The 15668-nt window shown below is 52.4% G+C and overlaps 6 protein-coding genes across 6 annotated transcripts; 2 read left to right on the top strand and 4 right to left on the bottom strand.

The window, feature by feature from the left end:
* Positions 1-1750: 1750 nt before the first annotated feature.
* Positions 1751-2510, top strand: A1O3_06002 (uncharacterized protein; the record flags this gene model as incomplete). Its single annotated transcript, XM_007736122.1, has 2 exons — positions 1751-1951; positions 2247-2510. The coding sequence occupies 2 exons, from the start codon at positions 1751-1753 to the stop codon at positions 2508-2510; spliced, it is 465 nt and encodes a 154-aa protein (XP_007734312.1).
* A 1786-nt stretch (positions 2511-4296) lies between these two features.
* A1O3_06001 (uncharacterized protein) lies at positions 4297-6825 on the bottom strand (the record flags this gene model as incomplete). Its single annotated transcript, XM_007736121.1, has 2 exons — positions 4297-5566; positions 5621-6825. 2 exons carry the CDS (start codon positions 6823-6825, stop codon positions 4297-4299), a joined length of 2475 nt encoding a protein of 824 aa, XP_007734311.1.
* Positions 6826-9797: 2972 nt separating this feature from the next.
* On the bottom strand, positions 9798-10788 carry A1O3_06000 (uncharacterized protein; the record flags this gene model as incomplete). Its single annotated transcript, XM_007736120.1, has 2 exons — positions 9798-10651; positions 10710-10788. 2 exons carry the CDS (start codon positions 10786-10788, stop codon positions 9798-9800), a joined length of 933 nt encoding a protein of 310 aa, XP_007734310.1.
* A 379-nt stretch (positions 10789-11167) lies between these two features.
* On the top strand, positions 11168-12074 carry A1O3_05999 (uncharacterized protein; the record flags this gene model as incomplete). The annotated part of the gene is made up of 2 exons (XM_007736119.1): positions 11168-11583; positions 11630-12074. The coding sequence occupies 2 exons, from the start codon at positions 11168-11170 to the stop codon at positions 12072-12074; spliced, it is 861 nt and encodes a 286-aa protein (XP_007734309.1).
* Positions 12075-12852: 778 nt separating this feature from the next.
* A1O3_05998 (uncharacterized protein) lies at positions 12853-13287 on the bottom strand (the record flags this gene model as incomplete). The annotated part of the gene is made up of 1 exon (XM_007736118.1): positions 12853-13287. A coding segment is annotated over exon 1 (219 nt), but the record flags the coding sequence as incomplete, so codon positions are not given.
* On the bottom strand, positions 13288-13746 carry A1O3_05997 (uncharacterized protein; the record flags this gene model as incomplete). The annotated part of the gene is made up of 1 exon (XM_007736117.1): positions 13288-13746. The coding sequence occupies one exon, from the start codon at positions 13744-13746 to the stop codon at positions 13288-13290; it is 459 nt and encodes a 152-aa protein (XP_007734307.1).
* Positions 13747-15668: the final 1922 nt, after the last annotated feature.

Raw genomic sequence — 15668 nt, 5'->3', positions numbered from 1 at the left:
AGATGTCGCCGGGACATGTTTTGCCTTGGTTGACGGCACATATTTTGATCACCCCATCTACTATTCAGTATACCCAACTGGGTATACAATCTCAAACACGACCGTGAGCGAACTCTTCCCCGAGATGACCTCCTCAACCAGGTCTTGGTTCAGGGTGAATCTAGCATGGACGATAGGGAGATGGGGCCGCACAAGATTGACGCAGTGTACAATTTGAATGCTGCAGACCACATCCCGACATGGTTCATCCCGGATTTTTCCATGGACGCCAGACTCAGGAACTTCTTTGCTACGATTCTTTCGACGACTGTCTCAAACAGCCCTCCTGGCTCTGGCATGACCTATACTACATTAAAGAGTCCAAAGTCACTCCAGGTTCCTTTTTACTTTTATCCCCGTGTCATTCTCCCTTTGCATGCCTTAGCCTCCCTTTCCATGGACTCTCAGGCGTTTCATGGTGGTTGGTCAAGTCTGGAGTCCAGTGCATTCCTTCAGAAAGGTAAAGCATTCATGTTCAGGCAGCACAGACTCTGTCCAGAGTGATGGGCGTGAGACCAGGCAGCCCGACATGGGACGTCCGAAGTCTTTCTCATGCCCATGACCATGATCGTTCGTTAGTTCTGACGATCATCTTCGGCTGGTGGAACCTTTTGCCTCACTTTAAGGTAGAACTCTTTTGGACGATCATGGCGTTGGTAGTCATTATTTTCGAGACGTCGTAGATTCAAGCCACTCCTTTGATATTGATCAGCCAAATCCTGCGATGCATTTGGTGGCTGGCAGAACCGGTATTGTGACGGGTACGAATTGAAGGCATTGGAGACTGGGTGGCCATCCAAGACAGTCGAAATACACAGTACGCAGTACGGAGTACTAGGAGTACTACCTACAGGGATAGAGATACATGCATACTAGGTAGTACGGAGTAGTAATCGGGGCTGAGGTGTATCAATCACACCTATCACCTCCTATCCTTACTTACCTTACCTACCTATAGGTGCCTTTAGCTAGTCCTCTCATTAGAGCAAGTAGAGCATGAACCTGGATCCGGTTAGTACATACGACCTAGTACGGAGTACGGAGTACATACGGATACCTTACTCTCACTGCCACCTAACTGCTAGCAAGGATACTCCGTACTCATACTCATACTCCGTACAGTGCCCTGACTGCACCAGGTACGGATACTCCATACAATACCGAATAATAGTGAGAGTACTCCGTACCGCGTACCCTGAAGGTTCCAAGTCTCCCTAAAAACGCCCCTTGCCTTCGACACCGCACACCGCCTTCTCGACCTGACCCAAACCCAGCCCGACAACGCTGAAGCTGCCGGCCCAGACCAGACCAGACCAGACCCTACATAAAGGACAGGGACTCGGTAGATGGCTGAAGCTGTCGCTGAGGCTGTCACTTTCCCCCTCTCTTTCTCTCTTTCTTATACACACACCGTCTCTCTCTCAGTCTCACACACACTCTCCCACCCCAACACCAGATCATACCATTCTACTGTACTCGGCCCTTCTGCTATCCTCAAAGTCGATCAGATCGGCTTGGTTCCCTGCTCCATACTATATACTATAGCTCAAGTGGATTCGGCTCCACCGTCGATCTACGACGCTTGATCCCCATCCCATCCCATCCCATCCTGATACCTGATTTCAGCCTCAACCAACCTCAACCAACCTCAGCCTTAACCTCAACCTCAACATCACCCTGAACCTCCAACCCAACCTCCCTTGTTCTCGTCATGCCTCACTCGCCCTACACTACCACCGTCCATCCGCCCATGAGGGACGGGGACCTTCTTCAGTACGAGGCGGATCTCCATGCTCACCGACAACGCCTCGAAAATGGGGAATCGGACAAAGTGGCCGAGGAAGGCCTGCTGGAGAACAGTGAGGTTCTTCTCGAGCATTGTCGATTCTTGGACGACAAGTTGATCATCAGGGTAAGCATTCCTCCACAGCTGTCTCGCTATTATCTATATCTGCTTGTCTGCCTGGTTGCCTAGCTATACCTGCCTGCCTGCCTGTGCGGCTTGGTTGCCTGGTTGTCCGCTTGTCTGGTTGCCTGCCTGTCTGGTTACCTGCCCAGCTATACTTGCCTGGTTGTCCGCTTGTCTGGTTACCTGCCTATCTACCTGCCTACCTTCCTGCCTACCTTCCTGCCTACCCGCCTGGTTGCCTGGTTGCCTGCCTATCTATCTATCTACCTCTCTGCCTACCTGCTTCACACACCAAAAGAAACGAATTCCTATTGACGCCGGGGTTATCCCCTCGACACAGAGTCGGACGATCCGTCGTCTCGAAACGACAGTCGACGACGTGACCACGGAGTGCAGAGACCTACGAGATAGAGTGCAGGCACAAGATGCAGAAATTCAAGACTTGAGAACTCAACTGGAGGCAGCCAGGCGTGCAGCGGATCTCAAAAAGATGGAGGCGGAAGAGGACGCTGCCTGGAGCAAGATCATAGACGATGCCTTGGCCGAAAAGACTGAAGAGTGAGTCACTTTTAGGGATGGTTTCGTAGTTCTCGTCGCCCTACCCTACACTACCCTACCTCACCTTCACTCCCAGCCAGGCTTAGGCTTAGGAGTCACTCTTAGAGCTGGTTCCGTCGGTCTCGCCGCCCTACCCTACCCTACCCTGCCCTACCCTACCCTACCCTACCTCACCTTCACTCCCAACCCAGACTTAGGCTTAGGCCCAGCAATGATTGCTTGACTGACTGATCGTTGGTGAACAGGGACAGTGACGACGGCTTGCCAGACAGGTCAGACACCATTACCGTTGGCGAACCGACTCGCTCTGACGGCTCGAAGAGGCGAAAGCTGGTTAGGGGGGGTCGATCGTCTTGAGGGGGCAGTCTCCAAGGGGAAGCTGGAGCAGTCTCCAAGGGGAAGCTGGTTAGGGGCTCGACCATTTTGAGAGGGCAGTGTCTAAGGGGAAGCTGGTTAGGGGGCCTCGATCCTCTTGAGCCTGATGGCTTGGCTCTGGAGAGAACAGTCTCCAAGGTGGAAGCTGGTTAGGGGGGTCGACCTTCTTGAGCTTGATGGCTTGGCTCTTGAGAGGTTAGGGGTTCTCAACCCCCTTGAGCCTGATGGCTCGGCTCTTGAAAGAGTACTCTCCAAGGTGGAAGGTGGAAAGTGGGATATTCAACCACACGACAGCGACAGGGACAGGAAGGCAGGCTAGGATGGGAAATGGAACGGGACGAAAAAGGAGGATATTCTGTCATTTCTGGGTTTCGTTCTTTCGCTTTCATTCATACACTCGCTCATCTTCTCACTGGCACTGGGACTTCGCACTCACTTACTTACTGGCAATGGCAATGGCACCGGCACTCATCTTCTCTCACTGACACCGGCACTGGCACTGGCACTGGCACCGGCACTCCGAACTCACTTGCTTACTGGCATTGGCACCCGCACCGGCAGCGAAAAGGACGTGCTCTATGCTGTACTGTATGTACGTATGTATGTACGTACCCTATGGCAGACAGAGTCACAGTCAGAGTCCAAGTCAGTCCGAACAGACCATCAAGAGTGCTCGACCGCGGGGCCTTTGCGGGGGGCCTTTAGTGTTTGGTTTATATAGTTTGCCTTGTTGCTGATGCTTGATATTTGATACTTGATCTCCTACAGCTATAGCTATGACCATTCCCATAGCCATAACCATGACCATCCATGGCTGACACCTCACCTCGGGATGGTGCTAAAGCAGTATTCATGAATTATGAATACGGTTTCCAGTGTGCACTATGTTCCTTCCTGTCCCTGTTCCTGTTCCAATTAACTGCCCTTGGAAGGGTGGGAGGATGGAAAGTGATATTACATATGATATGTACATACCTAGGCACCTAGTAGGTCAGGTACTTAAGGTATTGTACCTAGGTAGGTAGGTATCTATCTGTACATTCTCTCACTCAGCCTCAGCCTTAGGCTCGCTTCGCTTCCCTTGTAACCTTAACTTCTATCTCACCTTAATCTTTCCCTCAACCTTATCCTCAACCTCAATCTCACCTCGCTTTGTGGTATAGGTCGACAAGACTAGAAACAGAAACAGCTTTAGATCCTTTCCAGATCCAGATCCACGTCCTGATCCCGCTCCCGGTCCTGACACTGGTCCCGATCCTGGTCCTGATCCTGACACTGACACGGCTGATCCAAAGAAAAGACAAAGACAGGAGTAGGAGTGGATAGGAATGGACAGCGCAGCACTGCATGTACAGCAAGCACCGCACAGCAAGTACTGCACAGCAAGCACAGTACAGCACAGTACCGTATCGAATCTATTTCCCATTCCCATTCCCATTTCCAGTTCCATCTCCAATTCCAATCCTACCATTCCCATTCCCACTCGCACTCCCGCTCCCACTTCCACTTCCACTTTCATTGCCATTGCCATTGTCGTTGTCATTGCCACTTCCACTTCCACTTCCACTTCCACTTCCACCTCCACTCCCGCTCCCATTGATATTGCCACTCCCATTCCCGTTCCCATTTCCACCACCCGCAACTCTTCCCTTCTTGGCCAGTGCCTCCTTACACTCGTCACAGTACCACTTGGCACTTTTAGGCACACTCTTCAGTCCAATACAGTCGAGGTGGAACCATTGTCTCGGACAGTCTGGTTTGTCGCAGGCCACCATCTCTCCATAGCTGACGCCTTGACAGTAACAATATCTCTCCTCGTCGTCCTCGCCACCGTCGACTTCTTCATCGTCATCCCCGACGTCATTGTCTAGACCGCCTCGCTCCGAAGACGTGGTGGAATTGGGCGCGTCATTTTCTTCCTTCAGTCGCTGAGTGGTGGCCAAAGGTGGTGGTAAGGTCGACAAGCTCAAACTTTTCTTGTGCTGCCGCTTCATCGGCAATCCTTTGGGCGAAAGAGAATCGTGGAGCCCGTGATCTTTCACCCTCGGTCTGGATGGTCGTTTGGATTTGCCATGATGACCGTTGCCGTTGGTCGACCCCGTCTCGGCCTCCTCAGCCTCGGCAAAGGTTCCTGCTACAGGTGTCGACGTCTTCGAGGCTCTACCTCTTCCCGGTCGTTCGGATTTCAGTTCGATGGTCTGCACTGCCAGTGGAAGACGCGGCGACGCAATTGCTCTCGTGGGACCGTCATCAGACAGCTCGCCTTGGGTCGCGCCCTCCTGCCTGCTGACCGTTCTTTCTACCAGGGTCGCACTTCGCAACGGCGCCTCGCCATCTGAACCAGTGCCGGTTGTGACCTTGTCTTCAAGTAGCCGCTCTCCTTTGTCGGTCTTGTTCTCTTTCATTGCAGGTTTGCTCTCGGTCATACTCTTCCCCGCCAGGCCTGCGACATTGTTCACCTCCGGCGTGCTGGCAGTAAAGTTGCTGCTGCTGCCGTTCTTGTTCGAGGCCGAGGACGAAGGCCGTGCTCGTGCGCTTTCCACTGCCTGTGTGGAATTCTGTCGGCCGCGTCCAGCTGGCCGTACGGTGGACAAGGCAGGACTTCTCTTGTATGCTTCTTTTCCTGTCGTCCCGGAAAGAGGGGAGGAGGCAAGCTTGGGCGAGTCTTGAGCCGAGGCGTTGATTCTGTGCAAAGCCATGTCAGTACAACTTCTTCTTGCCGCCGCATCCGTCACATACCTTTTCCGAGCTACCGTGGTCGGAGCGGCCGATGCCTTCCTCTTTTTGGCGTTGTCCTGCTGAGAATTCTCCCTTGACATCGGCCGGCTCCCCATGGTACTGCTGGTTGAACGCTCCATGCCAATACCGCCCACTCCCAGCTTGTCTGGTCGCTTCCTTTTTGCCGCACTAGCACCCAAAATCCCCAGACCAGCCGAGTCCGGCGCCGCATCGACGGCACGCTTTTTGCCGTTGGGGTTTGTATTGAGGTTGAGGTTGGGATTGGGAGTGGGATTGGGGGTGTGGTTGGTCCTGCGGGCTGCGGGTCTGGCCTCGTCGAAATCGGAATCCACTTGGTTGTGTCGTTGTCGCCTGGCTAGGAGAGCTTCTCTTCTGGCCTCGCTTCGATGCGCAATCTCCCTCTCGTGTATGCTGGCGGTGCTCGTGGCACCCTCTTTGCGGGGGACCGGTACCGCAGGTTTCTTGACAGGATTTAAGTCGGGGTATCCCCAGTGTCTGAGACTTCCCAGTCGTGTCTCTTCCGAGAGCTCGTTGGGAATATGTGACCAGATTCGGTCCAGTCGACGAATGTGCTTTGCCACCTCCTCGTTGGCGTTGTTGATAACGTGGTTCTTTTCGTCCATGGTGACCATGATGGTCATCAGCTGTTGTCTCAACGCATGAAATTGCCGTCGGCGCTGTAGGATGACTGGATCGGCCGAACGGACCGAGGCAAGCGAGGCATTCTCGACCGAAGCACCTGCGACACTGTTGACCTCGCTGGCATTCGCGCCATCGTCTGCGGTGGCCGACCCGGGTCCAGTCTGCAGCGCAGCTGGCACCAAGTTTGGAGCCGAGATGACGGGATCGGCCAGACATTGCTGCAGGAGATTTTGTAGACTTTCTTCGGCCTGCCAGGCCTTCGCGTCCACCTCTTTCAGCAGCGAATTGTGTCTGCGAAATTCTCGAGGCAACGCCGCAATGGCATCGGCGAAATGTGTGATGGCTGGGTATAGGCGCGCAGGATCGCTGCTTTGGAGGCCCGAGTTTGCTGCCGCCGCGGTGTTGCTCGAATGGGACTGACCCATAGAGAGACCTCCGTGTGAAGTGAGAGTGCTGTGGCGTTGTTGGCTGGAGCCGAAGCCCCTTGTGACTCTGATGGGATTGATTCGGGTTTGGCGCGACAGGCCGCCTCGGACGTTGGAGTTGCCCAGGGTGGTGGTCATTGTAGCCGTGGACATAAGGATAGATCGGTGTGCTGGAGGCTGGAAGCTGGCAGAGGAGGGAGGAGGGCGACAGAGAGGGAGGAAGCGGAACTGCCACTGGTGGTTTGCGCACGCTCAGCGAGAGGGAGGAAGCAGGATTGTCAGTGGTGGTGTGCGCACGCTCTTCGAGAGGGAGGAAGCAGGACCGTCAGTGGTGCGCAGCAGAGGGGAAGGAAGCAGGACTGTCAGTGGTGGTGTTCGCCCGCTCAGCGAGAGATGTCCTGCCAGGAGAAATCTTCAGAGGGGCTCAGCGACAGAGATGGTCGACCAGGAGGAATCTTTAGAGGGGCCCAGCGAGAGCTGGTCGACCAGGAGGAATCTTTCGAGGGGCTCAGCGAAGAGCTGGTCGACCAGGAGGAATCTTTAGAGGGGCGCAGCGAGAGATGGTCGACCAGGAGGAATTTTTAGACGGGCTCAGCGAGAGATGGTTGTGCTAGGAGGAATCTTCCGACGGGACTGTCTGTATCTGTATCTGTACAGAGGATCTCAGCATCCGGGGAGGGGGGGAGATTGAGATTGCGCGACAGAGGCGACGAGAAGGATTCAAGCTGGCAGAACCAGGCACGGGCGGAGCATGGTGCAGAATACAAGTCGGTAGTACTGGTGGCCACGGGATGAGCAGAATACTAGTCGGTGGCCACGGGATGTAAGGATAAGATGGTGGTGGTGGTGGTTTTTGGAAAATGGATGCAGACGCAGACGCAGACGCAGCGAGCGCAGCGTGCAAGTTGCGCGCATCCGCATCCGCATCTTCTTCTTCCAGTTCCGGTTCGTTTCCCCCCAGTCTCAGTCTCAGGCTCAGCGTTTTCTCCAATCGGCCGATGGTGACGCAAAACACCGAGAGGGCTGTCATGGTCACGTGTGAAATGGGACGTGAGAACGCCCGTGTTACATAAGCCCGGCGCGGCTTCATTGGGCGTTGGGCGATGGGGCGTTAGGGGCGTTGCCGAGGTTTATCCAGAGGGCCAGAGTGTCGAAATATACAGGGTACTCCGTATTCTCAATGTCGGTGAAATGGCAGCCTAAACCTGCTGCGGCGAGCCGCCCCCGATCGGGTAGTCCAGCCGCGCGAGATCCCTCGCCGCTTTCACAACGCCTATATATGTCGTGCACCCGCCCGTCTGCCGCGTTCCTACTTGTCTTTACTTATTTTTCGTGACTATTACACGACACGGTATCCGTCCAAACCTCGATTCCGATCCCTTTCTTCTACACCCCTTCCTAGTCTACCTCGTTATCCAATAGCGAAAATCCCGCAAGCATGGCGTCACGTCGATCCTAGGTTCCTCCGTCCCTCTCAGGTCCGCCGACCGGGACTCGTTACAGGTAAACGGCCAGCCCTCGAATCGCTCTAGTCCCCCTACATTTACCTTCTAGAACGAGTCTGTGCGTCGAGCCAGCCTTAGGCACATTCCTTTTCGGACGTGAGTAAGTTTAGCCCGAGCGACGTAGCTTAAAATCGCCTCTCGGAAATCCTTTACTCCCCCTATTGTTAAGAGTCGAGAAGCAAATACTTCTATATTAAGTTACTCACTATTAGAATACCTAGAATCCTATGCGCTTTAGCCGCTTGGGAACATCCCGGTGGTATAAGTCCCTAGATATGATACTGTCACGAATCGTTCCTCCGAAAAGTCACGTGTTCGATTAGTGTTACTGATAAGCGGAAGAAGAGGCTTCAATGCGTATGCTAGAGCAAGGGTGTCTGTATTCAGAACGAAAACTATTGATGAAACGTATCACCTAGTTTGTGAACGAAGTTGACTACGGAAGGAGAACTATGAACGATGGGCAAAACCCCAACTATATAGACATAGGAAACTCGTGTATTTCCCCGTGCTCTGTTGTCCTGCGTGCTCTGTCCAGAGCACCAGAGCAAGCAGAGCATCCTCATGGGTCATGTGACCCTCAGCCTCGTAGGCTAGTGCTGTGTCCGTCGTCCAACCGGCAAACCTGCCTTTCTCACACATTGTCTGGATGCGGGCGACCTCCTGTCGACCTGGATCCTGACACCAACCAGTTAGGGATCTTATCCAGGTTTCCTTGACGGACAACACTCTTCTCCGGACTGAAGATCATAGCTGAACTATACGTTTATAGTAGCTATAACGACACTATTTAGTAATATCGGAGTAAGAACCGTTACGCATCCGTCACGAATATTGATATGTTAAGCTGTGAATTCTCTATATTAGCTATAAAGTGTATACTAGTGAATTAAGGACGTTAGTGAGACTCACATTAGCTGATTTGGTGGACATCTTGGCTAATACCTGTAGCGCCTTAACGGCACGCGCCATTTAATCCAACCAACTCAAACATTCTAACCACTCTAAAAATCGAGTCCGGAGGAAGTTTGTAACTTACCCTTTAATACTGATAGTGTGGATACCTTCATCTCCGGCCTCTTTAAGGTGGTGAAACCAGAATATGGCGGTATAGTCAAGAATAGCTAGCAATTCGAGCTCGCGCTGTATGATCGTCTCTCGTGATGAGTCGGGCCGTCTGAGGTCTAGGAGGTCTACCTTCAACCACTAACACAGCCACATAAGGCTATTCACCTTAATATCGCTGTGCTCAAAATGATCATGATTATCGAGTATACTTCGACCTGTCGTCCCACGTAAGTAGTCCCGAGCCGATTGATGCACAAAGTCGATTCTACTACCGCGCCGTGTCATAAACGAGACACACCGTCCAATCACTTTATCAATATATTGTCGGTCAATAAGCAACCCGCTCACACTGCTCAGCTCTCGCACATCTAAAGGACGATAGATTATCATCATCACTTTCAGTAACCGTACGCATCCTTAGACTAGAGTTGACTCTCCGTGACAAATCTATTGTAGGATTCGATCGTAGAAAGGGGGTAGCCCAGGCGGCAGATCTCGAATCACCGTCAACGTATCCTCTCGCCCTACACTTTCCAGCTATTTACACATTAAACTGACCCATAAGAAAGTATCCTCGGCTTTTATATGTAGCTCGTCCTCGACCCGGTGCCGAAGATCAGGGCCATACTCACACCAAAGATCTAGTTCCGCCACCTTGTGCGAAATGTACGTCCGCACGGCCTGCGAGAGGTGATCCGAGTTTAGTTCGAGACTGACCCCGACCTGGTCTGGCCCAGCTAACAGCACTCGCTCCGCGCTGTCCAACGGTCGACTCGTTATCAGCCATTTCAGACGGGATAGCCGGTCCAGTGCTGTCCGCACAACTAGTCGAAGTAGCTCCGCCATCTCGCGGTCCTGGCATTCGTCCAGCGCGTCCACCATCACATAGAGGCGTGTATAAGTGCACCGATAAAGCATCTCCAGGAAGATGACCCACAAACCCCGCCATGATGAGACATTTTCGGTGTATCGCTGACTAGCCACGTCCCATCGGTCCCGCAGTGATTGCTTGAGTTTCGGCTGCTTCCTCACCAGTTGGAGGATCAGACCCTTAATGACCGCGTCAATGGTGTTGAGTTCGTAGTCCGCATCTTGACAGAAGAAGTATATCACCGCGGATGAGTCTGCCATCCGTCGCGATTGCTCTTCCAGCACTTCGATGAGACCAATCGACATCATCGTCTTCCCTTTCCCCGCACCGCCTTTAATCCATAAGAGTCCCATGTCGGACTCATCTTGCCAGCGGAGATATTGGGGGTCCTTTAAAATCCAGTCGAAGGACTTGGGCACTAGTTTGTCTTTGTTCTCTTTCAGTCGGTGTTTGACCGCCAGCGAGTCGGGGCATCGGAGGGCACGGACGCAGGGACGATCGATGTCGTCGTTCGTGTGGCCTGGACATCATCGTCATTAGTTATCTTCCGATGCGCGGTGTGAATATAGAGCGCGTACTGGTGCTTAGTGTCACGTTGTTAACCTGGGTCGCTCCGGCTTCGGCCTGGTTGCCTGTGATATCGATCCGAGGTGTCATGGTGTCTCATGAGCACACGTCCAGTGCATACCATGTCTAGTTAAGTCAGCAGACGCGTAAAATAATGATCGGGACGATTCGTGTTGGACGTCAACAAAAGAATGGGCATCAGGCTGAAGTGTGGAATGGCAATACGAGATTCCCTCCACCAACTTCTTTAGCTAAAAGGGAGGTGCCCCCAAAGGTGCATCGCTGAGCGCATCGAGGCCACCAGTGGCTTTGTTGTGGCTGATGCATCTGCCAAGGGAAGGTTTGACTCTTGGAATCATGGCTTGGTTCAACGTTACCCCGCTCTTGCCGGGAAGCTATACAGACTCAGCGATCCCACATCCAGGATGCGTTGTGTCAAAACACTATACAGTGATATACTGTCCGCATAATGGCGGGAGTCGGAGAGGCAGCAAGCATCTTAGCTCTTGCGAACTTTGCCTATGATACGAGCAAAAAGCTGTACGAGGTCGTTTCCAGTTTCAAAAGTCGACGGACAGATATCCGAGAAGTCCAAAGTAGCCTTACTGCCCTGGTCTTTGTGCTCCAGCTGGTCCAACAGCAGATACTGGAATCGGGCGACGAATGCAAGTATGAGCCCCTCCGCCAGCCGATGCAGTGCTGCATATCGACTGGTGAGGACATGCAGAAATCGTTAGATGCATGCACTCAACGTTCGAATGATGTCCACGCCAGCATTCGTGACTGGCTCAAGATGCAGTTCCATGGGAAGAGCTTCGCCGATATGAAGCAGCGACTTACGAGCTATCAGTCGACGCTGAGTATTGCGTTTGCTTCCGTCAACATGTAGTGATCTCTCCACTGATGACGATACAATGCTGATGGCCACCAGTCAAGACCACGGTACGACACAAGAATCGATCGAGGACATGAAGGGTCTAATCGAAGGCACGAAGCAAGACCTGATTGATCAGGCGGAGAAAGTGGAAGAAGCCATTCGCGATGCAGCGGAGTCGTTACGAGATCGTCTTCGAGCCGATCGTGCACAAATACAAGGCGCTCTGGGAGCTCTTAAGCAAGCACAACAGGTGGCGAATGCTACACGCCCGGGAATTATGATTAAGGAGAACCGAGCTGGACACGACGCTCGTGCAATCTTTGGGACCGATATTTTGCGACCTCAATTCGATCTAAGGGTGTCAAACAATACGGTAGAAGAAAGGGCGACCATGGCTGCAGGTGTGCACAGCACAGAGACACTGCAGGCATTGTTGAAGTCATCGGGAAAGTCAGAATTGGCCCTCCTTCTGCAAACGTTACAAAGTCCACTTCGATGATCAGACGCAGGCATCCCACAAGATACTACGAGCACAATTATAGTGACCCCGCAAATCCCCACGATGGGCGAACAACGATCGATCGAGCACAATTTGCCTCACATCAACGTCTTCGAGGAGAGTGCGTCGTCACAAAGAACCTTTACACCAAGATAACCTAAAAGCTTAGCGTATAAGGGTCTCGACGATCAGAAGCCACGGCCCGTTCTCCTCGTCGTTCAGCCACGCTGCTACCAGCTCACATGCATCTGTTTTCGGATCCTCGTAGCCGGGTAATTTCAATCGTCGCTCCATTTGCTGGCATGCCAGCACAAATCGACTTCTCCTGGCTGTATATATCCAAAATACGTGACTGTATGGATACTCTCGGTAGTACTAATAAGCATAGGCGATGGCCATTTACGATTTCCTGTTATCCGCTCATTAGATTTCCGGATTCCTCATCGAGACTATAGCGCACAACACTTACCCGGTCCCGCCCATACCGTAGAGAACCGCCCGTCGATGCCGTTCGAGCTAATCTTCAATGGCCGACGAGATGGATTCTCGGGAGATAAAATAAGGGTCGGGCTCGAAGGGCACTACGAAGATCGGTTTGCGAGACGATGGACGTCCTGTTAATCTATTAATTTCTCATCTTCACCAAGCCCTCATCCGCTCAGGACCATCACCTACTATATGCTTTCCCGCGGTAATCCTAGTTCCCAGCGCGGTGTTATCTACCGGGTATATTTAAAGGGATATGCTCATTCGGGGTGGATGACCGTAACTCCATCTCCCATCGCGTGAGCTCTCCCAGCACTCGCTTAAAACCCGTCTCGTCCGGAGAGGCAAACCGGACCATGTCACTATAGTTGGCGTGGATGCTGATCGGATTGTATCCGGCAAACGTGGCCGACTCCTTCGACACCACCTTTCCTACCACCGGGAGTGGGAGCTCCTTAAAGAAGCAGGTCACCTCTAGCTGTCGATTACCTTTTTGTAAGTCTCGAATCATACTCAAGAACCGAACTTGGACCGACTCCAACAGCTAATCATCTGTCTCTAAAATCTTGAGCAGCTTCGTGCTGGCGGACTTGACTATCCCTAAAGCCGAGGTAGGCAGTCTCGCCCAGTCCGCTATCTAGCTGCCCACATATAGCGTCCCCATGAAAACGACCCCCTTTATACACTCGAATATCTTTTTCAAATGGCTCTCGGGGTTGTTGCGCGACTAGAGGATCACTTCTTTACACACGAGGCCGCCCAGGCTGTACGTCACGAAGATGAGGGGACAGTCGGAGGCACCATGGCTCGCTCGATCGGTGATCAGGTCGTTCAGGAGGTTGGAGGCGTGATCGATGAGTCGATTCGACGACACGACCGATCTCTTCACCACGTACGCATCGTAGCCGTAGGTCAGAATGCGCGCTCCCTGGAGCTGCGGTGCCAGCAAGGTCTGTGGCCACGGTTGGGATTGCCCTTTGGCCGTCCACGTAGTGTCGCGGTTGCCGGTCAGGCCATGGACGAAGCAGATGTCGACCTTTGCGTCATCACTGTTGTGGAGCACTTTGACTCCGTCAGGGAAGGAGATCGCAGGCGTCTGACTCGGCGGTGATGACCGCGAACTCTCGGCCGCTTTCTGCGGCGGGGTCGCGGCTGTCTTCAGGAATCTGTCCTTGAACTTGCGCATCATAGATTTCGTTCGGCAAGTGAAGAGGGCATCGCGTCTGCATGAACGCCCATAATGCGTCAGGAACTGGATGGCTTGCGAGAGGGTCGAAGGGTGCAGCTCGTCCCAGCGTTAGCCCCAGCCTTGGCATGATTGCATCTTTGGGCTGAAGGCGCGAACATGTCTACTCCACCAATGCTGAACCCTTTTCCAGCAGGGTCCAAATTGCTCTTGTCGCCAAATGTGTTTCCAAGAACCTTGTCACGAATTATCACAGCTTATAGCTAGACAGCCCAGTATTGTGTAGCAATGCTGAGGGATCACAGAAGTATGTACTCAGCGCTTTTTATGTGGCCAGGATTTATCACCTCCACCTTCAAGAGAACGCCTATAAACAGGACCATTGAAGTTGTCAATACGAAGTTCCCAGTATGGACGCGGTCTTGATGTATCGCGCTTGAGACTAACAATCGAACCATTCATGTCTAACAATCCTTCGTGCAGACAGACGTCCAAGCCCCTTGTTCGGTGACCCGCCAAGATCCAGATGCCGTGATGATCAGCTCGCCGATAGATCCTGCTACCTTCAATGATCTCTTCACGAGCCGTCAAGTCCACGAACAAATACGACCATATATCAGGTGGGTTCTGCACAAAGTTGGGGTTTTCGTCGCTCGCCCATGAGTCTCTGAGACGACATATTGGGTTGAAATCAAAGTCGAATCCTAGGGCAGCTTGTTGTAGACTACCACTCTCGGGCGGAAATTCCAGTACTAGGACAGCGCCCCATTGACCTGGGTGCAAGATTGCTGAATGTAGATCCCTCGAAGGATTTCGCGCGTGAAGTACTGTGGAAGAGGGGAGACAGCCACGTGCTAATTGAAATCCGTAGCTGTTTTTGTTGAGACACGCTCTATCCCTCTCGCTGGTCACATCCTGACGTACATGGACCCGTCTCTCCTCGGTATGTCGATCATGCCTTTCAGAGATCCTGCGGCTGCCACGCCAAAGCCCATCTTGTTGAGTGTTGACTCTTGTATATTGATCGTCCTGAGACAGGCGCTTGAGAAAGATACCCATATCAACTATTTTTTGGTTCATGTTTTGATCAGTACAGTCAATGTATGCCAGATATATATCAGCTACCCACGGAGTGATTCTCAACCCAATCGAGAGGCCACAATTGTCATTGCAAAAGAAAACCCTTTCTGTATTACATGGGTTTAGTTCACCCGAGCCTTTCGCAAGTAGAGGTCGTCACGAGATTTAAGAGCGGCAACAAATCCTCCCGCGTCACAGTATCAGGGCCTACCTCCAAATACATTGTAACTTTCTTTCGATGATGCTGAGCCGGAAGTGAACGACGCTCTGCTTGCAATCTTATTCCATATAGGGAGAATGATCCGGCAAAGTCGGCGGATTATTACTCGTCCTTGCGTGTTCCCGTATTACTCTGACACTACTTGTGGTGGCATGACACAAAGACAAGGAGAGAACTCCAAATATATAGATTGCACTGAACTAAGAGACTAAGCTCGAGAAGCAAAAGAGAGGAAGGCAGAATGGTGGGCTCATCCTAAGGGTATATGTGCCACCGTGCTAAACCGTTGCGCTCGCTGATCCCCCATAGGCAATATCGTAAGGGAGCCTTACGCGCTTAGCCTTGCGTGAAAATGTCACGATTTCGCCGAACCGTGACAATACGCTCCTTCAGTGCATGTTCAATCAACATAGGCTCCAGGCATACGATTGGAATCTTGTCCTGCTTGGTCTTCTGCAGCATCGACACTTAGCCATGCCGTCAAGGTCTCGAAAACGCGTTGAGTTTGATAATGTGAAGGACCGAGTACCTTTATGCTCATTGCCAGCGAGGAAGTCATCAACTCCATAGCTTCGTCGTCCTTCCTTTGATCTTTCAGAGTACGAGCTAGATTGGTCATAGT

Source organism: Capronia epimyces (assembly GCF_000585565.1).
Source record: "Capronia epimyces CBS 606.96 chromosome Unknown aczIQ-supercont1.5, whole genome shotgun sequence".
NCBI lineage: Eukaryota > Fungi > Ascomycota > Eurotiomycetes > Chaetothyriales > Herpotrichiellaceae > Capronia > Capronia epimyces.
The sequence above is the reverse complement of the archived record's forward strand: the minus strand, read 5'-3'. Positions and strand labels throughout refer to the sequence as shown.